The sequence below is a fragment of the Gallinula chloropus genome, assembly GCF_964237585.1.
Source record: "Gallinula chloropus genome assembly, chromosome: 9".
Taxonomy (NCBI): domain Eukaryota; kingdom Metazoa; phylum Chordata; class Aves; order Gruiformes; family Rallidae; genus Gallinula; species Gallinula chloropus.
Window position 1 is genome coordinate 1,244,382 of NC_140094.1, and position 23,825 is coordinate 1,268,206.

A 23,825-nucleotide genomic window follows, 5' to 3' on the forward strand; every position below is an offset into this window, starting at 1 on the left:
TATGGAAGTAATGAAGAACAGATTTCGGCCTCCAGGCCAAACTCTCAGTTTATGGTATTCCCTTCAAACCATGATCAACTCAAGTGTGTTAACTAGTTGGTTACTATTTGCTTTTTGATACTGTTTTACTCACTTCCACTAGCTCCTTTTTGTCCCCAAGATGCTTTGAGCTTATATAAACCAGACGTAACACACACAAACACTCAGCTATTTCAACAGAGACCTTTGGGAACGGCTTTCCTTTTCTTTTGTCCATTTTTGAAGGCAGAGTTATGTCCATTTTGAAGACCTTTTCCCCTCAGGTAAGGGAGGACAGAGGGGAAAAACCACACTGAGCACATTCCATGGCAACAAAAGGTCTTCCTTTAAGCATGCACGTGGAATGATGTAGTGTCAGGAAGGAAAGATTTCTAGCTAAGGAATTTTAAAACACAGAAAACCAAGACTGATGTCAAAGGGAACTGACCTATATCAACAGCACCAGGTCCTTTCTGTCTGAATAATCCAGTCCATAATCTCACAACCTGGTATGTTACAATACATAGTAACTGTAACAAAAAAAACACAGCTCATGGGATTTCAAGATTAAATGTGTGTCTTGAAAGACACAGAAAAACTGTCAGGCTGACATTTCAAACAGGAGGTAGTTTAACATCATGTCTCTTAATGCCAACGTCTTGCAACTTGTTTGAATCACGCAATACATCTAACATTCTGCTCAAACTGAAAAAGACTGAGCAAGAAGAGATTCAAGCCTTAATCAGAATTGAATATCAGGACTGATTTATGCTAATTTTCACTTTGGTAAGTAAATCAAAGGGAATTCAGGCTCTGATTCCTTTATCTGAATCTACACCAGTAGGAGGGAAGTATTAAAATGTTATAAACATCACTGAATATGATCATTCTAAAGATGCTTTTAAAATGAATGTTATTACTAACACAGAAGTTTCATTTTCACTATGCTGTCCTGAGCACGTCTCTCCTGTATGCCTTGAATAACCAAAATTTCCATCACTGCTTTTAATGTCCAACCATACTTGTAGGTGAGTATTTCTTCTCGATGCACGCTGCATAAATTTGAACCGCAAGCCACGTTGCAAGCAGACCATGTTTCAGGGGCTCCAAGGTAGATTAGCATCATCATCCCTACAGAAGTGGGAAAAGATTAATTTCTCTGCTTTAGCAACTTTTTCAACAACAACACATTTCATCCTTCGAAAGATTTAACTTGACAGTAATTGGAATAATGACCAGAAAGGGAATCAGTACGTGCTTAGCCCAAAAATTCTCAGAGCACAACAGAATGCGTCAAAAGTTTTAATTGTGATGACTTTGATACAGAAGCCATGTAAGTGACAGAGCCCTTCTATTGACTGTTGGAACAGTTAGAACATACACATATGATTGTCTTCATGCCCCAGTACCTAAACAATACTGGAATTTAAAAAAAAGAAGAAAAGAAAAGAAGAGAAAGAAAAGAAGATCTAGCTGATTTCCAGCTGGATAGGGAAGAGAAACACAGAGCTGCATTCATGCATTTTATGGGAAAGATTGCATAGCTGGTTTAGAAAGAAAATGTCTTTTCACGTCCTTAGTAGTAGTTCTGTGCTTCTTTAACTTCTTCATGAGTTACAGATGATCATACTCTTCCATTAATGTTATCAGCCCATAGGAGGAGTAGAGTGCGAGACCCTCTCTGAGAATAAGGACACAGTTTCACCCTTTATCTTGGGAAGAAATGAAACAGGTATGCAGTTATCACATACAAAAGGCAAATATTTCAAGTTTCATAAGGACGTGACAATCCATAAAACATTGGTTGAAGTAGAGCACCAAACCCAGCAAGTGCCATTTCAGTGACTGAAAGGCAAACCCGGGATGTGGTTGTCTTCAACACTAGGAGCTTGATCTTGACTGCGGTTCTTTCACCTAAGGTAACTTCCATGCAAGATCCCCAGCTGTACACCACAGTGATAGAGGCATCTCTTTATTTAAGGCCTGTGCTTTCTCTCAAAGACTCTTGGAAACGACACCAAAGCTAATCTTTCTCTCAACCATCTTGGGGTTTTTTTTTTTTGCGCTTTTAAGAGCAGTATTAAATATTCATAAATATAAAAACTATGTGGAAATACCTGTAACAATATTCTGATCCTGCCTGGTTTTAAAAAAAGGGAAAAGAAAACACAAAACCACAACCTAACAATCATCTTTGCCAGAGTGCTTGGCCAGCAGCGAAGATAAAAATGTGACTGTTGCAAATATCCTGTAGATCACATGATATTCCAGTCTTTGTGGACCAGGATTATTTCAGTACTTTCTGCTGAGTCCTAAGAAGCCATAATTAGAGGACAAAAGCCCCCAAAGTGCCTGAGATTCAGAAGGCTGGACTGGGCAAGTCATTTCTGGTAACACGGGCTCACAAACATCTTCAAATTCTTATGTGGAAAGTACTGCAAAGGAAAGAAAGAGATCAAGAGGTATAAACACATTTGTTGTTATGCACAACATTTCCCTTAAAGTACAGAAAGGAAGGTGCTGTGTAATGAATCTGAGCCTTTCACACTCTCAGGAAGATTTAAACATTCTGGGAGAGATGCCCATCTTCTGAAAATATTAATTAACTCAGGGGTCCAAGCTCAGCACTGGGTAAAATCAAGTATAAACTTGACCTATTTATTGGGTATACAGCAGAACTAAGTGTTTCCCAATTGCACTTCCGCTATGGCACAGCATTTGGTTTCCTGTGTGGTTATTTTAGCTACCTGCTGGGTTAAGCCACAACAAAACCATGTGTTTCTTTCTTGACCAAAAGCAGAAGAGATTGTTATGTATTTTTATATGTAAATACTATAATTTTGATGCCTACACAGAAAGAAAATGTAAAAGGTTTGGATTATTTAAAAGGCTGAAAAGTTCTGGATATAGTTTTTGAAGGCTGTTTAACAAAAAGAATGCTCTAACTTAACCACAGCCATTTGATTTGAATCAGGAATTCACTGAAGGGAGCTCTGTGGTATGTATTTGGAGGAGATAGAATGTTATGGTCACAGTGAATCATAGAATGGTTTGGGTTGGAAGGGCCCTTAAGGATCCTCAAGTTCCAACCCCCCTGCCATGGGCAGGGACACGCCTCACCAGATCAGGCTGCTCAAGGCCTCATCCAACCCAGCTCTGAGTATCTCCAGGGAGGGGGCATCCACCACCTCCCCCTGGGCAACCTGTTCCAGGGCTTCAACACCCTCGTAGTGAAGGATTTCTTCCTAATATCCAATCTAAATCTAGCCCCTTTCAATTTAAAGCCATTCCCCTTCATCCTATCATTACATGCCTTTTTTAAAGGTCCCTGCTGCAGGCTCTCCTGTAGGCTCCCCAGAGCCTTCTCTTCTGCAGGCTGAACAACCAGAACTCTGTCAGCCTGTCTTCATAGGAGAGGTGCTCCAGCCCTCTAATCATCTTCATAGCCCTCCTCTGGACCTGTTCCAACAGTTCCATGTCCTTCTTATGTTGGGGACTCCAGAACTGGACAGTCATCCCTAGGAGCTTTGTATCCAGGAATTTATTCAGTCTGGGTGACTGTATGAAAGACATGATATGCCAGATAGGTCTGGCATACTAGCCTAAGTATTGCAAAAGAAAGCACATGGTGATGCAGAGAGCTTATTGGCACTAAAGTATTAGAAAAAAGACTTACAAACATCTTGTTCACAACTCAAGAAATGTCTAGAGTTAGAAACGTTAATCCAAACTCTGAAAATTTAAGTCCCACATAGGCAACATCTGTAAACTAAAAAATCCACAGCAATGCATGTGAAAATATTTCAGGCATGATTCCTTAGAGGAAGGAATAAGAAAAAGGCATCCAAATCCATGTCACCAGAAACATTTACTGGAAGCTTGTTGTATTTCTATCAGAGCACCACTTTGGCCTTTGGACATCAATCTTTTCACTGAGCAGCAGCTGAAATATTCTGTGAGAAATCCTGAGAAAGGTTATTCTCCTCCAGATATTTTCTGAGCAATGTGTCACTAGTTGTAGTTTCAGTCCTTGAGAACCAGATAATCTGCATTTCACGACAGGTCTTATGAGATGCACATATGCTATAAGACAGCTTCTGTTACTCCAGCTTCAGGTAGGGCTGGACTCAGGACAGCAACTGCTATATGGGTAAAGATGTTATGTCCAGTGACATCTTTTTGTTCCATCTGTTGTTACTCTGTCTAGTTCTGGCATCTTCCAGGAGTTACTAAAGCCATATTCTTCTCACTCTGGGGTATTCAAATAAGCTTAAACTTCCAGGATGATTTATAAAACAATTTCCTGCAGACAATGTAACCAGCCTTGTAGAACAGAACGCTTCGTTAGTGCCAGCTCAGGGTGCTAATACTTCCATTAAACTGCTAGTATCTTCTTAATGATAGCAATTTTGAGTGGAATAAACCTACTGGGGATCAAATTCTTTGAACTAGCAACTATCATTATCATTTACAGCTTACTCAAGCTTACAGGAGAAGAGCCCAAAAGGTAAAGAGTATCCTCCCCAGCCAACAGTTAGCAGTGGTCTCTTCTAGTGTTAAAAAAAATTCCCCCAGAGCAGTGCAAATCCACAGAGTCTCTACTGCATCTTCACTTGCTTGACAGCTGTATGAAGCCTGAAAAGGCTGCCTGTAGATTAAACCCATACTGGGTCATTAAGTAAAGGTCTGAGAAACAAGTGATGAGATAATGAAAATCAGTCAATGTACAATGGATGAACCTTAGCTCATACCAGGTCAAAGCCTGGATCATGGTGCCAAAATGTAATCCTGGATATACTAAGTATGCATGATAATATCACAGCTTAAAACCCCCCAACATACTGAGCTGTGTGAAAAAAGCGCTTCAAGAACAGAGTGTACATTGCTACAGGAATCTGGCTTTCACAGGCTTTCCACAAACAGGGTAAAGAAGGCATTCCTCAGTAATTTCATACTTCACTTTAATGATGATGAGACTTTACAGTTGGTTAGTTCACCTTATAAGGGTTCCCAGTGTTTGTCAAGAGTCAGCTAAGCCCTGGTCCCATGTACACAGAGCAGAAAGACCAAGGCCATCTATGGCTTAGCAGAGATAACCTGCCCAAGCAATGGCAGAGTCAAGGATAAAACCTAACTGCCTTACATCCTAAATTTCCTACTCATATGATATGAAGAACTGGCTTTTGCTCGGGCAAAAGGCAAATAACAGAACAAAAAAACCTTTACTACAAAGAAAAAACATTTAGAGCTCAGCATTTTCAAAAGGATCATACACCAGGTACCAGAATGGCATTCTAAGTTCAGATACTTGGAAATGTTGACTGCCCAGAGGTTCACAGCAAAGTCTCTGAAAGCTGCAGCTACCCCACATCCCTCGTTGCTCACTGGCAATCATTTTCAAAGTGGGTATTGCTTTGTCTCTTAAGTGTTCAAGTTTCACAGCTGCAGAACAGCTGAAAGGATAAATCAAATTTAAAGTCTGGAAGGCATTCAATTGAGCACAAAAAGTAGAGGTGCACAACCAAATGAAATTATGACCATCTCTGAACATTGTTGTGTTGGTATTTCTTCCATACATATGTCTGCTGAAAGTTTTAAAAGGGACAATTTTCATATCTTTTTACAATATTAAGAAGATAGTTCTGGCATAAGTTTACCACTACTATATACAGCTGTTGATCCACTGCTTTGCATGTTCTGTATTATATTGCATGGTGAAACTGCACAGCCCCATCTTCAGTTTGGCTGTACACAGCCCATAGTTATCAGTTAAGGGGACCATTAAAGCTGCAGACACAGATGATAAGAAAATAGGAGGCCATGAATCGAGCTGGAGATAAACTCAGAAAGATAAAAGGAAATATGGTTTCATTAAATGAATAGGTAATGCATCTAGACTGTTATGGTAGCAAACTCAGTGAATAGGAACTGGGTCTTATGTGGTGAGAGATCAGCTCCAGGAATTGCACCCTTGTCCCATGTCACACGGTCTGTCACATGCCAGCATGCATTGGGTACTACCAGAGAGCACTCTCCAGCCCAGAGTACCAGTGCACAGTCAGACCTTGCTGTACCTCTTGTGGCGTTAAAACGCGAATGGATCCCAGATATACACATTGCTGTCTTGAACAAGGAGATATCTTGATAACACAAGCTCACCATGATACAGACATGGATCAACGTGTGTGTGGATGGATCAGCAACAGGATCGTGTGTCTTCTGACACTTGGTATCTTGGTCCTTTGAGATTATCAGGATTGTCAGCAATACTTCCCTGTTTTCTCTTTACCTCATCTATGTGCCAGCCAAACCCCTTTCCATCATCGATCAGCAATCTTGGCAGACTGGGGAAGTTCCACTGGACTGGAGGCTGGCAGATGTGACATCCATATATAAGAACGGCTGGAAGGAGGATCCCGGGAACTCCAGGCCTGTCAGCCTGACCTCAGTCCAGGGAAGATCATGGAGAGAGTCATCTTGGGAGCTGTCATGCAGCACATGTGATGGCCATGGGATCAGGCCCAGCCAACATGGGTTTACAAAAGGTAGAACCTGTCAAACTAACCTGATCACCTCCTATGACAAGGTGACCCGCTTAACGGACAAGGGGAAGGCTGTGGATGTGTCTCCCTGGACTTCAGGAAAGCCTTTGACACAGTTTCTCACAGCATTCTGACTGAGAAACTGGCTGACACTGGCCTGGACAGGCGGCCCCTCAGCTGGGTAAAAAACTGGCTGGATGGCCGGGCCCAAAGGGTGGTGGTGACTGGAACCAAATCCAGCTGGAGGCCGGTCACGAGTGGCACCCCCAGGGCTCAGTCCTGGGTCTGGTCTTATTCAACATCCTTATCAATGACCTGGATGAAGGGACTGGATGCTCCCTCAGTCAGTTTGCAGATGACACTAAACTAGGAGGAAGTGTTGATCTGCCTGAGGGTAGGGAGGCTCTTCAGAGGGATCTGAACAGACTGGACCGATGGGCTGAGACCAACGGGATGAAGTTTAACAAGGCCAAGTGCAGAGTCCTGCACATGAGACAGAACAACCTCAGGCAGCACTACAGGCTGGGGGAGACTGGCTGGAGAGCTGTCAGGCAGAGAAGGACCTGGGGGTGTTGGGTGGCTGCAGGCTGAATGTGAGCCAGCAGTGTGCCCGGGCAGCCAAGAAGGCCAATGGCATCCTGGCTTGTGTCAGACACAGTGTGGCCAGTAGGTCTGGGGAGAGGTGATTGTGCCCCTGTACTGGGCGCTGGTGAGGCCAAACCTCGAGTACTGTGTGCAGTTCTGGGCTCCCCACCATAAGAAGGACATCGAGGTCCTTGAGCAAGTGCAGAGAAGGGCAACCAGGCTGGGGAAGGGGCTGGAGGGCAAATCCTATGAGGAACGGCTGAGGGAGCTGGGGATGTTTAGCCTGGAGAAGAGGAGGCTGAGGGGAGACCTTATCACCACCTACAACTACCTGAAGGGAGGTTGTAGAGAGGTGGGCGATGGTCTCTTCAGCCAGGTGACAGGAGATGGGACAAGGGGCAATGACATGAAGCTGTGCCGGGGCAGGGTTAGATTGGATATTAGAAAAAATTTTTTACTGAAAGAGTTGTCAGGGCTGGAACAGGCTGCCCAGGGAGGGGCTGAGTCACCTTCCCTGGATGTGTTCAAAAAAAGGGTAGATGAGGTACTTAGGGATCTGGTTTAGCATAGGATGGGAATGGTTGGACTCGATGATCTTCAAAGGTCTCTTCCAACCTTGTGATTCTGTGATTCTATAACAAGCACTGTACTTTTCACTTCATCCCTCTTTGTGCTCATCTTCCCACTCTGTTGAGTACTCAGCACTCAGGTCTTTCCACTCACTTCCTCAGCTGCCCAAAAACATCACAAACTTGGAAATGAAAAATAATTAAGGCAGTCATCCCAATAGCTACAGTGGCAAACATTCCTCTCTGCTACTTTCTCAGGAAGTGACTGGATTGCACAGCATCCTCAGCCTGGAATTCTCAGTCAGCACTTTGTGAACCCCTACAACAAGGCAGTAAAGTCAATCACAGCATGGAAACTTCTGAAACTACAGTTTCTGCTGAGTCTTCAGGTCTGTCTTCAATGTTCCACATTTGATCTCGCTCTCTGCCAAATTTGTAGGTACAGTACAGCCTATTAATTGATTGAAGGAAACCCTACCTGATCCTAGCAGGTTCTATATGGATAACAGCATAAAGATAATATTTTCTTAGTTGGAAATATATGTAAACAAAATATTAGAATACCTACCCAGCTGAGTCTCACCATAAGGATGATACATATCTTGTTCTAAGAGTTTCTGTTGATACACTTGATTAGTCAAGGCATGCCTGACATGTTTCTACTGCATAAAATACATTCACAGTGACTTTGTAGCATATCCTGTGGAGATGCCAATGCTTCTCAGGGTTCACAGGGATCATAACCTCATGCTTTGTTGTAAAATTATTTTGCTATAATGTCTTTCCTTAGAAATGACATTTATGAAAGAAATTGCCTATGACAGGCAGCTGTGTGAAAGAGTCTCTAAGTGTTCCACTTCACAGAAAAATACAAAATAATTCCAGACATCAGAAAGTCTAGATACCTGTAGCTGCAGCAAAAAAAATTGAAACTAAACTCCTCCTCAGGTATCAACCAACTAATCAGGAGACACTAGTCTGTGGAAGCGAGAATTCACCAGTGCCAACATTCCCCAAACAACTTGCAATCATACCGTACACCTGCTCACAGTCCAGGCAATTGTTGGATTATTTATCTCCCCAGGCATTAGAACTTACCTGTTACTATCAATTATCACCAGGCACACAGCAAGACTACCATCTTAACAACAATGCCCATGAACAAAGATGATAAAAACCCAACCTCTGCCATGGTATCGAGCATTTACAATAAGACAGTTTTGGGAGAAATTGGACCTTGGTTTTAGCTTCAGCTTACTCTGCCAGTGGATTCAAGATTCAAATACAAACTTGTCCCAGTCTGGAAGTATCTTTCCTGGCTGGTTCACTGCAATTTCTTAAAAGAACTTCTATCCTTGTAAACTTTTACTTGGCATGTAAAAATGAAGAGTAATTTTCCTTTTCAAAAGGTCTCTTTAAACATGAAATACAAAGAAAAGCTGTCTTAAGGTAGTTGGGGTTTATCTACAGATTACTAGGAAGAAATCCAGCAAAAATAGAAAGTATCTGTTATAAAAAAACTCCAGTTAACAGTGAATCAAAGAAAGACCACAGTAATTAATCCTTTTAATTGATTTTCTGCTACCACCATGAAATGTACGACTATCATGTCCTCTAGCGCTCATCTTCCCAAAAGATCAATGTGTTTCTATGTTTATTTGTAACATGCATGCAATATTTACACATTCCTATTCAGACAGCATGGATATTTACTACTGGTTTGAGAAAAGTATGAATTTAAGCTTAAAATGCATCGAAATATTTTCCACAAGAAACCACACAAATGTAAAAAAACCCAAAAGGAAATAATTGTAAGTTACTGAGCTCTTAGTCTTCAAGTTAGAAGAGAACAGGAATGTGTTTTAGAAAAGTAAACAAAATTAGGGTAAGAAGTCCTCCTCTTGTCAGCTCCCTGGCAAAGTTCTTGTGTCTGACATTCCTCACATTACACCACACAGTGTATCCTAAAACCCCCCAAACCCCAGAAACCTGAAAGTATGCAGAGACTGCCTCTTTCTTCAAGCAATACCTGAGAAAGTCCGGTGCTTTGGAAATCATGTTTTCAAAGTCTGCAAATCCCAGTTTCCCATCACCATCCATGTCAGCTTCTTCTATCACCTTCTCACACACCAGAGTGATTTCTTCTGCTGTTAGCTCTTCTCGGGTCAGCTTATTGAGGGTTTTTTCCAAGTCTGACTTACAAATGAAGTTATCTGTGTTAAAATCTAAACAGAACCAGAGAACAGATCACCAACAACTCTCATACTCATTTCCTTCCAAGAAAAAAGGCATACAAAAGCATCCCAATACTGTACCGTAGATCTTAAAGGCATAGATTGCTTTAAGCTCTCTGGGAGCCATTTCACTGAGCACAGAGAACATATCCACAAAATCATTGAAGCTGAGGCTTCCCTCTCCATCTTCTGAGAAAGATTCCACAATCCTTTCCTTGAAGGGATTCTCCTGAGAAAACCAGACACATGTATATTAGTATTTGGAAAAGAAAATAAAATAAACCATCTGCAGACTCCTTGTTTATAACCATGAGTATTTAATGCCATGGTTGTCTCTTCAACAAGATAATCTACTCTCTTCCTCAATGCACCTAAACATTTCCATGTGCATGCTTTAGCAGGAAGTGTCAGCAGAACATGTTAGTGCATACCACCACTTCTCACCCAAATATTCTCAGCTCCATTGCCAGTCATTCCCTAATCCAGTGGTCGTCTCATTTCTGCTGAGTGGAACGTGCTTCATAAATGTTAGTGTAAAAATACTGATGTAATTCCACACCAAGGAGTATCCCTACAGATTTCAAAGGGTAGACTAATGAGCTAACTGTGTGCTCTGAACTGAGTATGTACAGCTGAGCTCACTGCTTAGATTAAGACAAAGATAGACCAAATAAAAACAAAAAAGAAGTTACATAGAGTAGAAAAAAGAGAATTTTAGAAATAAAAAGACAAGAGAGTCAACATGTCACATCTCTCAAGAGCTTCAGAATGAAAACCAACATCAGCCAGATGGCTGAGAGGAAGTAACTGTAAAAGGAGACGCAATGATCACTCACATCATGTGCATGAGGTGCAGAGGAGGTATAGCAGATGTGCATCGGTGGCTACTGCTAAGGTTAAAGTATCTAACCTTGGAAACATGCCTGTCTGTGGTATGAACATACATACTCAGTGGAAAACGATTCATTCTGTTGTTTCAAACTGCCAGATTATTAATAAGCTGAAGTAATTTTCCATTGCACTAAAATCCATGAAAAAGGCTCACTTTCTTCCCAAAAAAGCACACAAAAATTGGTGTATCTGTCAAGCATTTAATATTAGAGTATGCTAAACATCATGCAGATGAAAAACATGTTAATAAAAGTTATCTTTTTTATTTCTGAAACTATTACTTTCTTTGTTACAAACCTCACTGGAACCAAGCGTCACAGTAACAGTTGTACACTGACATCTTAGAGGCAGCATTGGGTAACAAACAGGGAGCACACTGATGCAAATAGCCCTACCAGCAGCCAGTATCAAACCCAGGACTTTCTGCATGAGAAGTGCTAGGCACCATCTCTCTGACTGACTAAGTATATTGCAGTTGCATAAGGTGGACTATCTATTTTGCATGTCAGAGATCTTGAAAATACAGATGAATTAACGAGGAATTAAATGGCCCTAAGCATACTTCTTAAGTAACTCTTGGCCAAATGGATCTCTAAAATGTAAATGAAAAATAAAATCTTTCCTCATATTGATTTCTTTCCTTTAACTTTCTCATATTATGTGTCTTTAGGCAGTATATCTGTGGTTTACACAATGGAAAGTATTAGCTTACCCTCACAGATACTTTTCACATCCTTTCTGTAATTTCATTACCTCTACTCTAAAGAGCAGAGATTAGGGTTCCATCATATTTAAAGGAAAAGCCATGGGGGAAGGGAGCAAAGGGGAAAATGATACTGTTCCTTCCTAGGTTGTTTTCCCTTTAGCACTGTACTTACAACTTGTTAAAACGCTTTTTCTGTCCTCTCACAATAAAAATGAGATGGGAGGCAGCAGCAGCAAGGAAATGGTACAGCTAAAACTGCTGTTTTGCAGATTGATGCCACTGTGGTGGCTTGAGATAGTTCTAGATGTGCCATCCACCTACTTAAAGGTCCCTTTGCCAACTTAGATAATCATGTTCCTATCCATTTTTGGATGTCACATTGCATCTATTCCAACATACAGACCTAGAAGACCATACATGAAAACAGCACCATTAGTTTTCCAACAACCTATTACAGGGTTTATTCCTCAGATTGCAGCTAAATCTTACCAAGTCAATTGTTATTTTCCCATCCTCTAATTTGTATCAGAGGCTCTAGGAAAGCACTGTGTTATCTTTTTGCCCTAGCTGTTTAGCAGCTTGATGGATTCATTTGAAGCAATGCATCCTATTTTTAAAAGCTGACTGCATTCTGGAAATAAGAGGTTGCAAGTGAAGCTTCAAGATTGGTCAAGACAGCTAAGCTGGAGAAGCTGGACAGTCATTACAAAATGCTTCTCAGTTTTAAACCCACAGCAACACAATGAGCATTTTCCCTTTTGTATTTGGACAGGAGTCCCTACTGACATTAGGGAAGATATTTAAATGCACCAAGCAGTCTGCTCTGCAGACTAACAAAAACCAGAATCCCTTTGGATGCTTTAATGAGAACTGTTCAGCTTCCTCAAGTTTTAGAAGTTATTCCAAAGAGAAAGAGAGAAAAATAAGAAAAAACCCTTAACTCTTATCAGACAAGCTTTAACATAAAAATGGCTACATTATTCATCACCAGATGTCCAGAGGGGATGCTGGTGCTTCAGAAGGGAAATAAAAGTGCAATAGCAAACTGTCCCCAGAGCAGAAAAAAACCCAAACCCAACACATTTCTTCGTGGCTTTCCCCCTGCCCCCCTTCTTAGTCAAAATCAATTTACTTTTTTCAAGCATAGGTGACAATATTCACATCAAGCTTCTCTGCAGTGCCTACAAGGTACTGATTAAGAAAACCCTGCACAAGCCAAGACTAAGATACAGCTAAATTGTTATGTTCACATTTTTGAAGAACAAGCCTGCCTTCTGTCACAGAGCAGAAATGTCAGTCGGCTTAGCAACAAGCTCACCTCTTCACTGAAGGCTGCACTAAGGTCACAGCAGGCCAAGAGGATGGTTGCATAAGGAACTGCTCAAATATGAGAGAATATAGCAGTATACCAGGGGAACATCTGGCATTTTAACAAAATGATTCACTAACTGCAGCAGGAAACTGCAGACAATACTGGTAAAGACCAGCAGGCAGGTAGATGGGGAGCTCAGTGGAGAGAAAATGGCTCTCACTTGCCACACTCAGCATACAGTTGATTGAGACACAGCTGAAAAGGGGCTTCTGAGACTTCCCATCATAACTAGAAACCACTGACAAGATGCAGAGACAAGGAAGTTGGGATGAGCTGCAGGAAAAGAATGGTGGGGGCTTGGGCAGAATATCAACCTGCTCTCTCAGATATCATTGCCCATTACAGGGAAAGCTTTGAAGCTGAGACTCATTGAAATGAGTCCTAAAATCCTCTTAAAATTGTTGGAAGTGTATCCTCCTAAAATTGTTGGAAGTGTTTTCATATTCTTCTGAAGCAACTAACCCACATTCATGCTTGAACTTACCAACATAGGGTGCTAGCACTGGTTCTGAGATGTGTGATCCATTCACAGTTCCCTGTGTGTCCTTTCTTTCTCCTGACTGATTCCTGTGCTGCTGGTCATGCTGTTTCAGTGGTGTGTGGATTTATGAACTACCTTACTCACCACTGCAGCTAATGACAAGGCCTGGGAGGATCAATGAAGTTACTGTGGGAGCCAGAAAAAGAAAGCAACAGACCGTAAAGTGAATGAAACAAAAACTATTCCCCTCCAGGAAGTCATTTGATGACCAACTCTGGACAGAAGGATTGCTCTACACTGCAGCAGCCACAGAGAGGCCACACACCAACTTGAAGATCCTGACAACCAGGGACAGACGTGTCACCCATCTACTTCTACAGATCAGAAGTGATCTCTGTCATCAGGTTATGTTCCCACATGGAGCTCTGTGGAAACCACAGGGATAACGGGAGTGAAATCACTTTTGTTTTCAAGTAAAACCATTTTCACTTTCTACGTGGTCTCATGCTAAACACTCCCTTTCATTGCCACGATTTTGCAGTATTTAATCTCGCAGCCTCACAGGTGCTCATGTGCCCCAAAACTAATTTATTAGACTGCTGCCTGTGTAACCAAGATAATCCAAATTAGAGAACAGGCTGCAATGAAACAGATGGAGTAAACCAGCTCTGTTAACTTCAGTGTAATGGTAGACCTCATCAGCTTCAAGTATCTGCCCCTTCTTTATTTATTTATTTCTTGTCCTGACTTTCAACTTTTAAGAATCACGAGTTAGTGAATAATTCATTACCAATTAAAGTGAGTGACTATCCACTTTTTTCTTTTTTTTCCCCTCTTTAAATACAAAAATCCTGGCTCAAGACTTAAATGCATGAGGTAAAGATCCTTCTTTATAGTAGCAGAATCTAATTTAGAAAAGTGCAGTATTGATTCTATCCATTTGTCAGAATCTGCAGTGGTATTGAGCTCAGCATTGCCAGTAACTAGCAATCTAATGTGTATATGAAAAAAGCCAGGTGCATTGAAATTAACACTAATTTTATTAACATGCAGTAGACATTTAGTTCATTTATTTCTATTTTAAGCTTTAAATGTTGGCTTTGTCTTTAACTTGATGAAAATTTGCTGAAGAAAGAAAATGCTATAACAATTTATTTCATAGTCTGGCCAAGTTGTGAAGGCTAAAGATATTTTCTCTTAGTGTATGAGCTGGAGTTACTGCCAAGATTGCTTGGGAAAAAAACAAAACAAACTCTAAGGGAAAGAGTCTCTCCTCTTGCCCACCAGCTGCACAGGAGATGGCAAAATGCTCGATGAGCAACATCGACCTGGGTTAATAACTGAGATCCTAGTGGCATTTTAATAACTTTGAGGGCTAATGTTTCCCAAGAGCTGTGGAGGAGGATCTAGTCTCCTAAGATACTTTTCTGGAAACAAGCTCAGTAGGGATTGACAGCACTTTCTCTACAAACTGCTAGAATTCCCGAAATAAAATGCGTGGTATGACAGCAATATTTCTAAGGTTCTTCCACAGCCTTATGAGACTTGGGAGAGGATTGTTATAAAATTTAACATTGAATTTTGTCCTGCCATTTTCATAAAATCAAGTTCCATTACCCTGGAGACATCTTCTAAACCAGGGTCCAAAAGCCTCCCAGACTTGATGTGGTGCAAGAAGATAGATTATGATCCACTTCACTTTCAGAATTCTATTAGGAAGTCTATTGTCATTACCACCTAAGTTTGCTAAGGTGGTGAGATGTGCTCCTGTATCTCAAATCTAATCATGTTCCAGTATAGAATTTCTGGTTTCTATCTTGGCTTCACTACCCAGCTGTCTTGTAAATAGAGTAGCCTCCCATCTCTGTGGTTTTCACAGAATGAGCTGTTCCTTAAATGTTAGTCCTGTATCACACTGCCAAAAGGAACGTGTATTATTATTGTTTCTCCCTTCTCTGCAGACACCTGACAGCTAAATCCTGAAGAGTCACACAACTGAGCCAGAGAATTCCGTACTGCTGTCAAGATCCCAGAACCAGGAACAGCAAACTTAAGGAATACTGATTGCCCATACCAGAAGTGCCAGCACAAGCACCTAAGATGCTACAGTGATGAATGAGTTGCAGACACGTTAGAGAGAAAGTTACTTGCAGTAGTGGCTGGATGAACCAAAACCCCTTAAGTATGATACATTTTATCACAAAGGTAAGAATTCAATATTTATGCAGAAGCAAAAATGGCAGAAGCTTGAAAACAACCAGAATACTTCTAGTTGCTTCCACATATTTAAACTTTGAGAAGTACATGCTATTTCTTTCTGCCAGCTACTAAAACACCTGATTAGTTTATATTTACATAAGATCATCAGTAATTTTTGTTGTATTCCATTGCATACAACTCTAATTTGCATTTTTACATACAGCTGTCCATCTAACATAACAGCACTTCAGTAAGTCTGGCAAATAAAATCCTATTTCAAGATGAAGAATCTTCTTGTACTACTAGTTGCTAAGCTTCAACTGACTGGTTCCAGTACCTGCTAAAAGCAGGTCCTTTGATTAAATTATCACTGATAAATCTCACTGGGGCATTAAGAATAAATCCAAAGGACTGAGGAATTGCTTCTAAGGGGAAAAAAAAAAAAGTATAATATTGGAACTGACATAATTATCAGTCCATCCAGAGCTCCAGTCTAACTGTAACCAGAACCAGTGGCAGATGAGGCAGGAACTTAAAAGAAGAGTGAGATGTACACAGTGATCCTTCCCATGGTATATTCTGAAATTAGGACAATGAGCATTTCCAGGACTGCCTGACTTTGAGATATATCCAGGTCATAAAACTTAATAGCAATCTTAAAAGCACTTCATTAACTTTTAAAGACTGATGCTGTCTTTCCCAAAATGCATTCTGGCAATGAGTTCCTTGGGATATTCAGATATGACGTCAGCTGTCTGTCTTATTTCATGAGATACTTCCTTATCCTTGCAGAAAATACTACTCTGACCACCTGTTGATATTATTGATCTGATCCCACTATCTCACAGGTAGGATAAAGAAGACCTAGAGCAAGTGTTCCAACTCCCCACTTCTAGCTCCACTGAGCAATTCAACACTATATCTAAGAATACAAACTAGGGGCCTAATTACATCTGCTTGTGCTAGAAACTTCCCACAGCCTTTTGTTGCCCAATTATGTTATAAATCTAATTTTAGATCATCAGGTTTAAAATCTTTGTTGCTATCTCCAAACCAGACTCAAGCTGAGGTAACTAAGATACAGCACATTTTTGCAAAGTATTATGTTTACAAGATACCTGAATGGTTAACATAGAAGATTTTATGTAACTGAATGAACTGAAAAGAACTTTTCAGCAATATCTTGAGGCACCCCATTATAAAGTTCCATGAATACTACTCTAGATCCACTGTTTTAATCATTAAGTTTACAGGCACATGTCTTTCATAGACATGCCAAAACATTTAAACACATAATATTGTTGAAAAATAATGTTTTCTTGAATGCTGCTGATACTAAAATTTCATATATAAACAAACCTGGCATTGCACTACTTTTGTATCCTGTTTCTACTTCATGTAGTGTAACATAATGGGCAAAGTTGAAATAACTTTTTTAAAACCACAGTTCCTGAATGATTTATTAAACATAACTCATTTCATTTGAGGTGAACTAGCAAGGTCAGCTTTGCAAGGTGCAGAGGAGGGAATTGCAGTTACTCCTGTGACAGGCAAGGACACATACCTAGACATGCACACAGCTGACAGGAAACTAACCTGCAGCTGGTTTCTAAACAGGGCTGGGTTGTGCAGTTTTAGGAGTTAAAAGGCTGAATAGCTTTCAACCTGCTGATGAAAGGAAGATCTGTTGTTTAAGTCCTAGGCATAACTACTAGCACATCAAAGGTTTCAGTTCAGTAACTATTTAAACAGCAGTGAGGTATACACTAATTTTATTGCTATATTATGCAATGCTGTTAAGGAAGGTCACAAGTAAAACAGCCCTTCTCAAAGCCTTAACTATTAATATGTTTAATGTCTTAACATACATGTGCTGTGTTGATGACAGTGGCATGTTTGGCTTTTATGACAATTAATGTTATTGCATTACTTATAAAATTTTGAATTTTTAAGTTTCATTACTTCTTCATGTGGAGTTTTGAAACTTGAAATTTGAAATGTTTTCTACTTCCTGTTGACTAAATCTCCTCCCCAACTGGATTTCTAAAGCACTGGTTATGCCTGTACTTTCCTTCCCAAATATTTGATATCTTACAACATTAAGGAAGAATTTCTAAATGATTAAAATGAAGCAGAAGGCCATCAATTAATTTTTTTTAGGGCACTGATCTTAAAAAGCTGAATAATACATCATGCAACTATCTCTGTGAACATATAGCTGTTTCTACATTATAGTAATTTACTGCTGTCAACTAATTTGCATATATTCAAAAAGAAATATAGGCAACAATTAAATGGATTGTATAAAAAATAAGTGTTAAAAATTCATACTGAACCGATAAAAATTAGAAAATGTGTCATCTCAATGTTTTTACACTGATTGCTTCATGTCTACTGCTTCCCTTGCTTGTTGTTTCATGGACTGTCTCTCCACTGCCTATATGTAATGACTCCATGAAAAACAAAAACTCCTGATAATTAAGAAATATATTTATTCTGCCTTTGCAGCCAAGAGAAAATTAGAGAGGAAACCTTCTTTTGATCAACAGTGTTCTTCACACCTCTGGCAAATTTCCTACCAGAACACTGGAGGTAAGTACTTCTGAATTCTAACCAGCCCTTCACACAGAGATCCCACTGGCTCCTAAGGGATCCGTATGTACAGAGTGGAAAGACTGATAATTTATTTCCTACTCATTTCCTTTGACATTTACCCAAACTACCTCCCCAAGATAGACATCGACCTAAATATTTTCCAGTTTCTGAGGTGGTTTTGCCTTTAAACAGTGACAGGAATGGGGAGACTTCAGCATTCCACATTGCTTCAGGGTATAAAAGTCAATTGGCAAACCTCTGGCAGATGAGCTATAAAAAGACACTGTTTGCAAGCAGTAAGAAGTGGTACCTTTAGCTCAGGCATGTTGATTATAAGCTGCATAGGTAGTTTAACATCGGGGTCCTTTGTATAGTCCATGGGCACTACATTTGGTGCCATTTCATGGTATCGCCCATGCAACCTGTAAACAAGCAGAAAAAAAGAGCCAATAACCAAATGTAAACAGCCAAACCCATTCATACACTAATCAGACATAAATTTGTCTTGCAGCTCTAATCTTTTCAGTGCACAAGCCTGAGCCCACTAAACTCCCATCTTTTTGGATGAAAAAAAAGAGGTGAGGGCAGTATGCAGTGTGAGGCACAACTGCTGCTACCTTCCATGTGTCACTTGAGGTGTTTCACACTACATGGATGTAACACTGAAGCACTGTACAGGGACATGCACAGGAGTAGGCTGGACCAATGTACTACCTCTGTGAGGATAATCCAGGGATGACACCTCAGTGCAGATTACTGGTTGAGCTATCACTATGCAAGGAAAAAATTGTTGTTTAACAGCTCAGAGAATTTAAAAGCCAAACAATACACAACTACAATGCTATAAAAGTATACTTGGGAGACCTTGCTTCTGAATTAAAAAAAGCCCTTTTCCCACTTGTGCCTCACTAAGGTAACCAGATTTAGTTGTACAATCCTAGCACTAGCTGACGTGAGGCCACAGACCATTTCCACTTAATTCAGTTTCACATAGTTTTGTTTCATTCTTGTCTCAGTTTATTCATCAAACCAGTATATTTTAAATGTAACAGAACTCTCAGGAAAAATACTTAAGTCACATGTTCCTAAACCTAATTTACGTCTCTACAGCTTGCTTATAGTGCTACCAGTATTATGTTACAGTTTTGGTAAGGGAGCTGGGAAAGGAAGAGTCAAAGGCCATGAAACATTAATGTTTCTCAAGGTTTAGAAGGTGAATACCAGTAAATTAAAAAAACCCAAACTGTCTGAGTCTCACACAGAACTTGGGCAAAGACTGCACAAATACATCTATGGCATTACTTCAATTGTTAATTGTTTTTTGCTGCCTCCAAATCTTCCAGGGAATGAATGCAAAAACATAGCTCAAAAGGCAAGATAAAAGTGTGATGTGTAAAGAAACCATAAAATTAAACAAGTTATAAGTTTTAAAACTGTCTTGGCACATTTCTCCTCACCAGGACGCTCAACGTAGAAAGAGCGTCAGTTTGAGTAAAATGGGTATCCAATTCAAACCCATCAAGGGATCTCAAGTTCTGAGCTCTTCAACTACAGAGATCAATAGACTGGTAAGGAAAACACCATCTCTCTAGAAGTGATTGATACATTTGAAAGATTAATTGTACCGATTTTCTAATTTTACTGATTCTAGATATCTGGAATCCAAGGACTCTGTCAAATAACACCACAAAAAGATTGGCAAGGGAACACATGTATCCTAGGGCTCAAAGGTCAGTCAGAGATCAAGATATTTAGCATGAACACATGACCTGCTGCTTAATGTAACACCACACGTGTAAAGAGAACAGGGAAGAAGATTAGGGAATTGCTGTTCACAACAAGCTTAGACAACGTCATGCACTCTGAAAATGTAAGTTTTATTGTGTGTGAAAATTGTCTTACACCTAATACATAAACTGCTTAGGGGAGAAAGTAGTCATTCTGCCATGTCTTATGTGCTAACAGAGAATTCCGGTCCCTTATTAGGATAGGTCTTCTCTTAGGTCACCTGTACTACTTATTAATTATATATTAAAAAACTCTATTTTCTATTTTGTGACTTATTTTTTCATTTTAACAAAAAACCCTGCCTGCCCACTAGGTATACTTACCACTACAAGTAGAGATTAATATGTGTGAACTGCAGAACACCAACAAGCCAGTAATGCCTCACCAACCCCTTCACCTTACCAGTTTTAGCTTCAGCAACCCCTCAGTCAGGACCACAGGCAACCAAGCTATTTGAGATTCAAGTGGGCAATGGATTTGAAAAACTAGGAGAAAGCTACCTACAGGCATGTGTTTTCTTAGCACCTCTTTGGTCATAAGTACCATGTGTCTCAAAACATAGAAATGGAAAAGAGAGACTTGTTTTGTCTGGATCTTCAGGCAACAAATGTCTTTACACCCTGCAGTGATACATAGTGCCACACAGGAAATTAAATATCCATTGATCTAAGTAAGCATATTTCAGCTGCTTACCACAGCTCAATGCTGTGTAATTCAAGATGCAATAGCCATTTCCCACTTCAGCAACTGATTTCTCTGTTGTAAACAGCATCTACAAAAATGCCCCTAAATACAATGGGAAAAAACAGCTTAAAGGCACTTAAAGGAAAGTAAACCTTTCAAAGCAAATATCCACCTAAGGATTTTTTTTTCCAAGTTATAACACTGAAATGGTGTTTCAGTCTTCATGATAACAAAGCATTAATCATGGGAATGGCTTGAACCGTTGCAGGAGACATTTCAAAACACAGTAGCTGCCAATGCTTGCTCACTTTAATTGCCAAGATCATAGTCTCTGATTTCTCTCATATTAGAATTTCCTGTCTTTACTTTGTCTCCTCAAACAGCACTATGAGTATGCTCCCTGAGGTGGGCATCTTCAAGGAACTCTCCATAATGACTTTCCAAAGACATGGAAGGGATTGGAACAAACTGACACATTGTCTCTCACCACTACTTCAGACACTAAGTTTTTGCAATTCCTCAAAGAAAAATGATACTACCATAGGACATATACATGTCCACACAGTGTAAATACACCTATTTCAGAAAGCACCTCTAAAAAATTACTCAAAGAATCCCTCAGGAGGGATTAGGTTTTAGCTTAAAACCACTGCTAAAGGACACAGAATAAAACGCATCTTCCTTTGTTTTGCTGCCACGGACTTCAATAACACTAATTCCTCTTTCCTTTCTACAAGGAATTACAGACAGAAGCATTGAGTTGAACACCACATTTGCTGACAGAGCCCTTAATTTTTAAAGCCAGGAAGGGAAGTGCATGCCCAGGGACAGGAGGTGGGGACAAACAACCAAAGCAAGAAAACAACTCCCCCTGCCCAGCATCTTCACTGTAACATAATCTATACATATTGATACCAGCAATTTCTACACCTGTGTTTGATTCAGAAACATCCACAATGCACATCCACGGCACTTTTACAGAGATCTGCTAAGGTAACATGCTCCCAGTCCATCCCCTTAGGTCTTTCTTTTATCTGAGAAGATGAGCAGAAAGGATTTGCTAGGCACTAGTAAGTGGACAGCCTTCCAGCACGCTGCCTCGGGCTCAGCAGGACTCTGCGGCAATTAACGGAGAGGCAGATGATGGACACAGAAAGATGCAAGTAATTAACAGCAGGTTTGGGGCAGCTCTGATACCCTGTTCTCCCACTAACTCTTCCATTAATTCACCAAACTGCCTGAGATCTGTAGGTCTAAGAGCTTTCCACCTGAGTGGATTTCATGCTAAAGCATCCAAATGAGTCCGTAGGAAGTGGCTGGGATCCAACTCCTGCAAACTAAATTGCAGCAATAAAGCAGCCTTTCACATGCTGTTATCTGCAAGGGCGCTGTACCACTATTTGTGATTGCCTTATTACATGGCATGATTAGCTAACATCATAATAAATAAGGCCATAAAGTTTCTGTAGCTTAGTTCCCAAACCAATATAGAGTGCGTTGCACAAGCAGCATTATCCTTTGCAGTAAAACAAACACAACTGCCAACCAAACAAACAACCACCACAAATACTAACACCTTGTTCTGGTGAATGTATTTAATGCTGGAAAGTCCTTCAGGGACATCATGTGCTGGTTTATGACAAACTAAGCCAGTCTCTCAAATGACCTGATTTTGTAGAAAACAGATAGAAAAGTAACAGAGCCAGGTCAGCCTCTTCAGGATTCTGAGAAAGCCACACGTCCCAGTGAAACCCAGGCCCTTTTGTGTGACTTTCAGCTACGCTTCTGTTCAGCTGAGTAACCTACATCACACTGGGTATTCACTTCTTGACAAGGAAACTGGATGCATTTCTGATGAATTCTCCTATAACCATCAATAGCCACAGGGGTTATTCACACCCGGAATCCTCCTGCCTTGCTGTAATACACCACTACATCAACCTGTCGTACCACTGCCGTACTTGGATCAAACTCCATGACACACACTGCGCGTCAGACCCGGTGATCGTTTCCCAAACGCTGCATCAACTGCTGCCTGTTCTGACACATCTCCCTGTCACGCTCATTACTCACTGCAAATAGAAGAGAAACAAACCTCTGAGGTCAAAGCTCTAATACTTCCCCACTCACACAGAAGCAGAAGGCACTTCAGGTGACTTGAACCCATCAGGAGCAGGTGTGATCTAGAGAGTAAAGGCTTTTTGCCCTTGTACTCAGCATGCCCTCGACAAGAAACATATCTGCAATAACCTAAAGCTGTCTTAGCTATCTGCTCTAGTCACAGGACCATTTATGCCTTGCAGGGGAGGAACATAAGGCTTAGCAGTGCTGTCAGTGACATACAGATTTGGAAAGGCTGACATTGCCATACATAGACCATTACACATATTCAAAAACCCAGGACCTGCAACCAGCCTCACCACCTTTGCAGCAGTGACTACAGATCCTACAGTGGTATTTGCTTAAAAAATAAACACTCTTCTGGATACATGCAGAAGTGTTTCCCCTTTGATGCCTGCCTTACTCTGAGCAGAAGGAGAGGAAGCACTGTCAGTGTTTACTAGTGTCTTTCCTCCCACTGATGAGAACATGAGGGAACACAGTGACAACTTCAATGGCAAATTTAACTTCCTGATGATGCCCTGTCCCCACAGATTTTGGCAAATGTTTAATACTCGCATTTTATACTGTAAAAAAGGTGCGTCAGAGTCAGTCCCCATTTCTCAAGGTGTGGGATCCTGGAATCAGCAAGGTGACACTGGCAGGTATTTGCTGGACACAGCTTGACCAGGATGCCTCTAAACTTCTAAGAGAGCCTCCAGCTATACCTGTGTAGACCTGAAAAAGATTTCCAAGCTTAGACCCTTTGGAGATTGTTTTAACTTGCTATTATTGAGAGAAAGTCCCACTGTGCCCAAGGTCAGTGGGTGTGTTACAATGCAGAACAGCTCTTCCTTGGCTTGATATACGTAAATCAGAACCCTTAAATGTAGTGACAACACATTCCAGTTGGCTGGGCTGCCTTTGTAATAAGAACTCTGCATTAAAGGAGTGATGAAAACAAAGGATAAAAGCTTGCAATGGCTCGCTGATTAGAAATGAGCAGAGGCTTTAAAGTGGCCTTCAGAACCTAATAAACATCTCGCCAAGTCTGGTCCTGC

The 23,825-nt window shown here is 40.6% G+C and overlaps 1 protein-coding gene across 3 annotated transcripts in view; it reads right to left on the reverse strand.

Moving 5' to 3' along the window:
• Positions 1 to 2,227: 2,227 nt before the first annotated feature.
• Positions 2,228 to 23,825, reverse strand: part of CIB2 (calcium and integrin binding family member 2) — a gene marked incomplete at its 5' end in the record, with an annotated part of 47,189 nt that continues 25,591 nt past the window's right edge. For 2 of the 3 annotated variants that reach the window (XM_084267868.1, XM_084267867.1), the window contains 4 exons: positions 2,228 to 2,453; positions 9,744 to 9,939; positions 10,030 to 10,177; positions 18,503 to 18,614. In XM_084267868.1, coding sequence (XP_084123994.1) covers positions 2,432 to 2,453; positions 9,744 to 9,939; positions 10,030 to 10,177; positions 18,503 to 18,592 — 456 coding nt within the window. In that variant the 3' untranslated portion in view covers positions 2,228 to 2,431. Of the gene's footprint in view, positions 2,454 to 9,743; positions 9,940 to 10,029; positions 10,178 to 13,401; positions 13,501 to 18,502; positions 18,615 to 23,825 lie in introns of those variants that run through there. The other variant, XM_084267869.1, reaches the window with a different exon arrangement.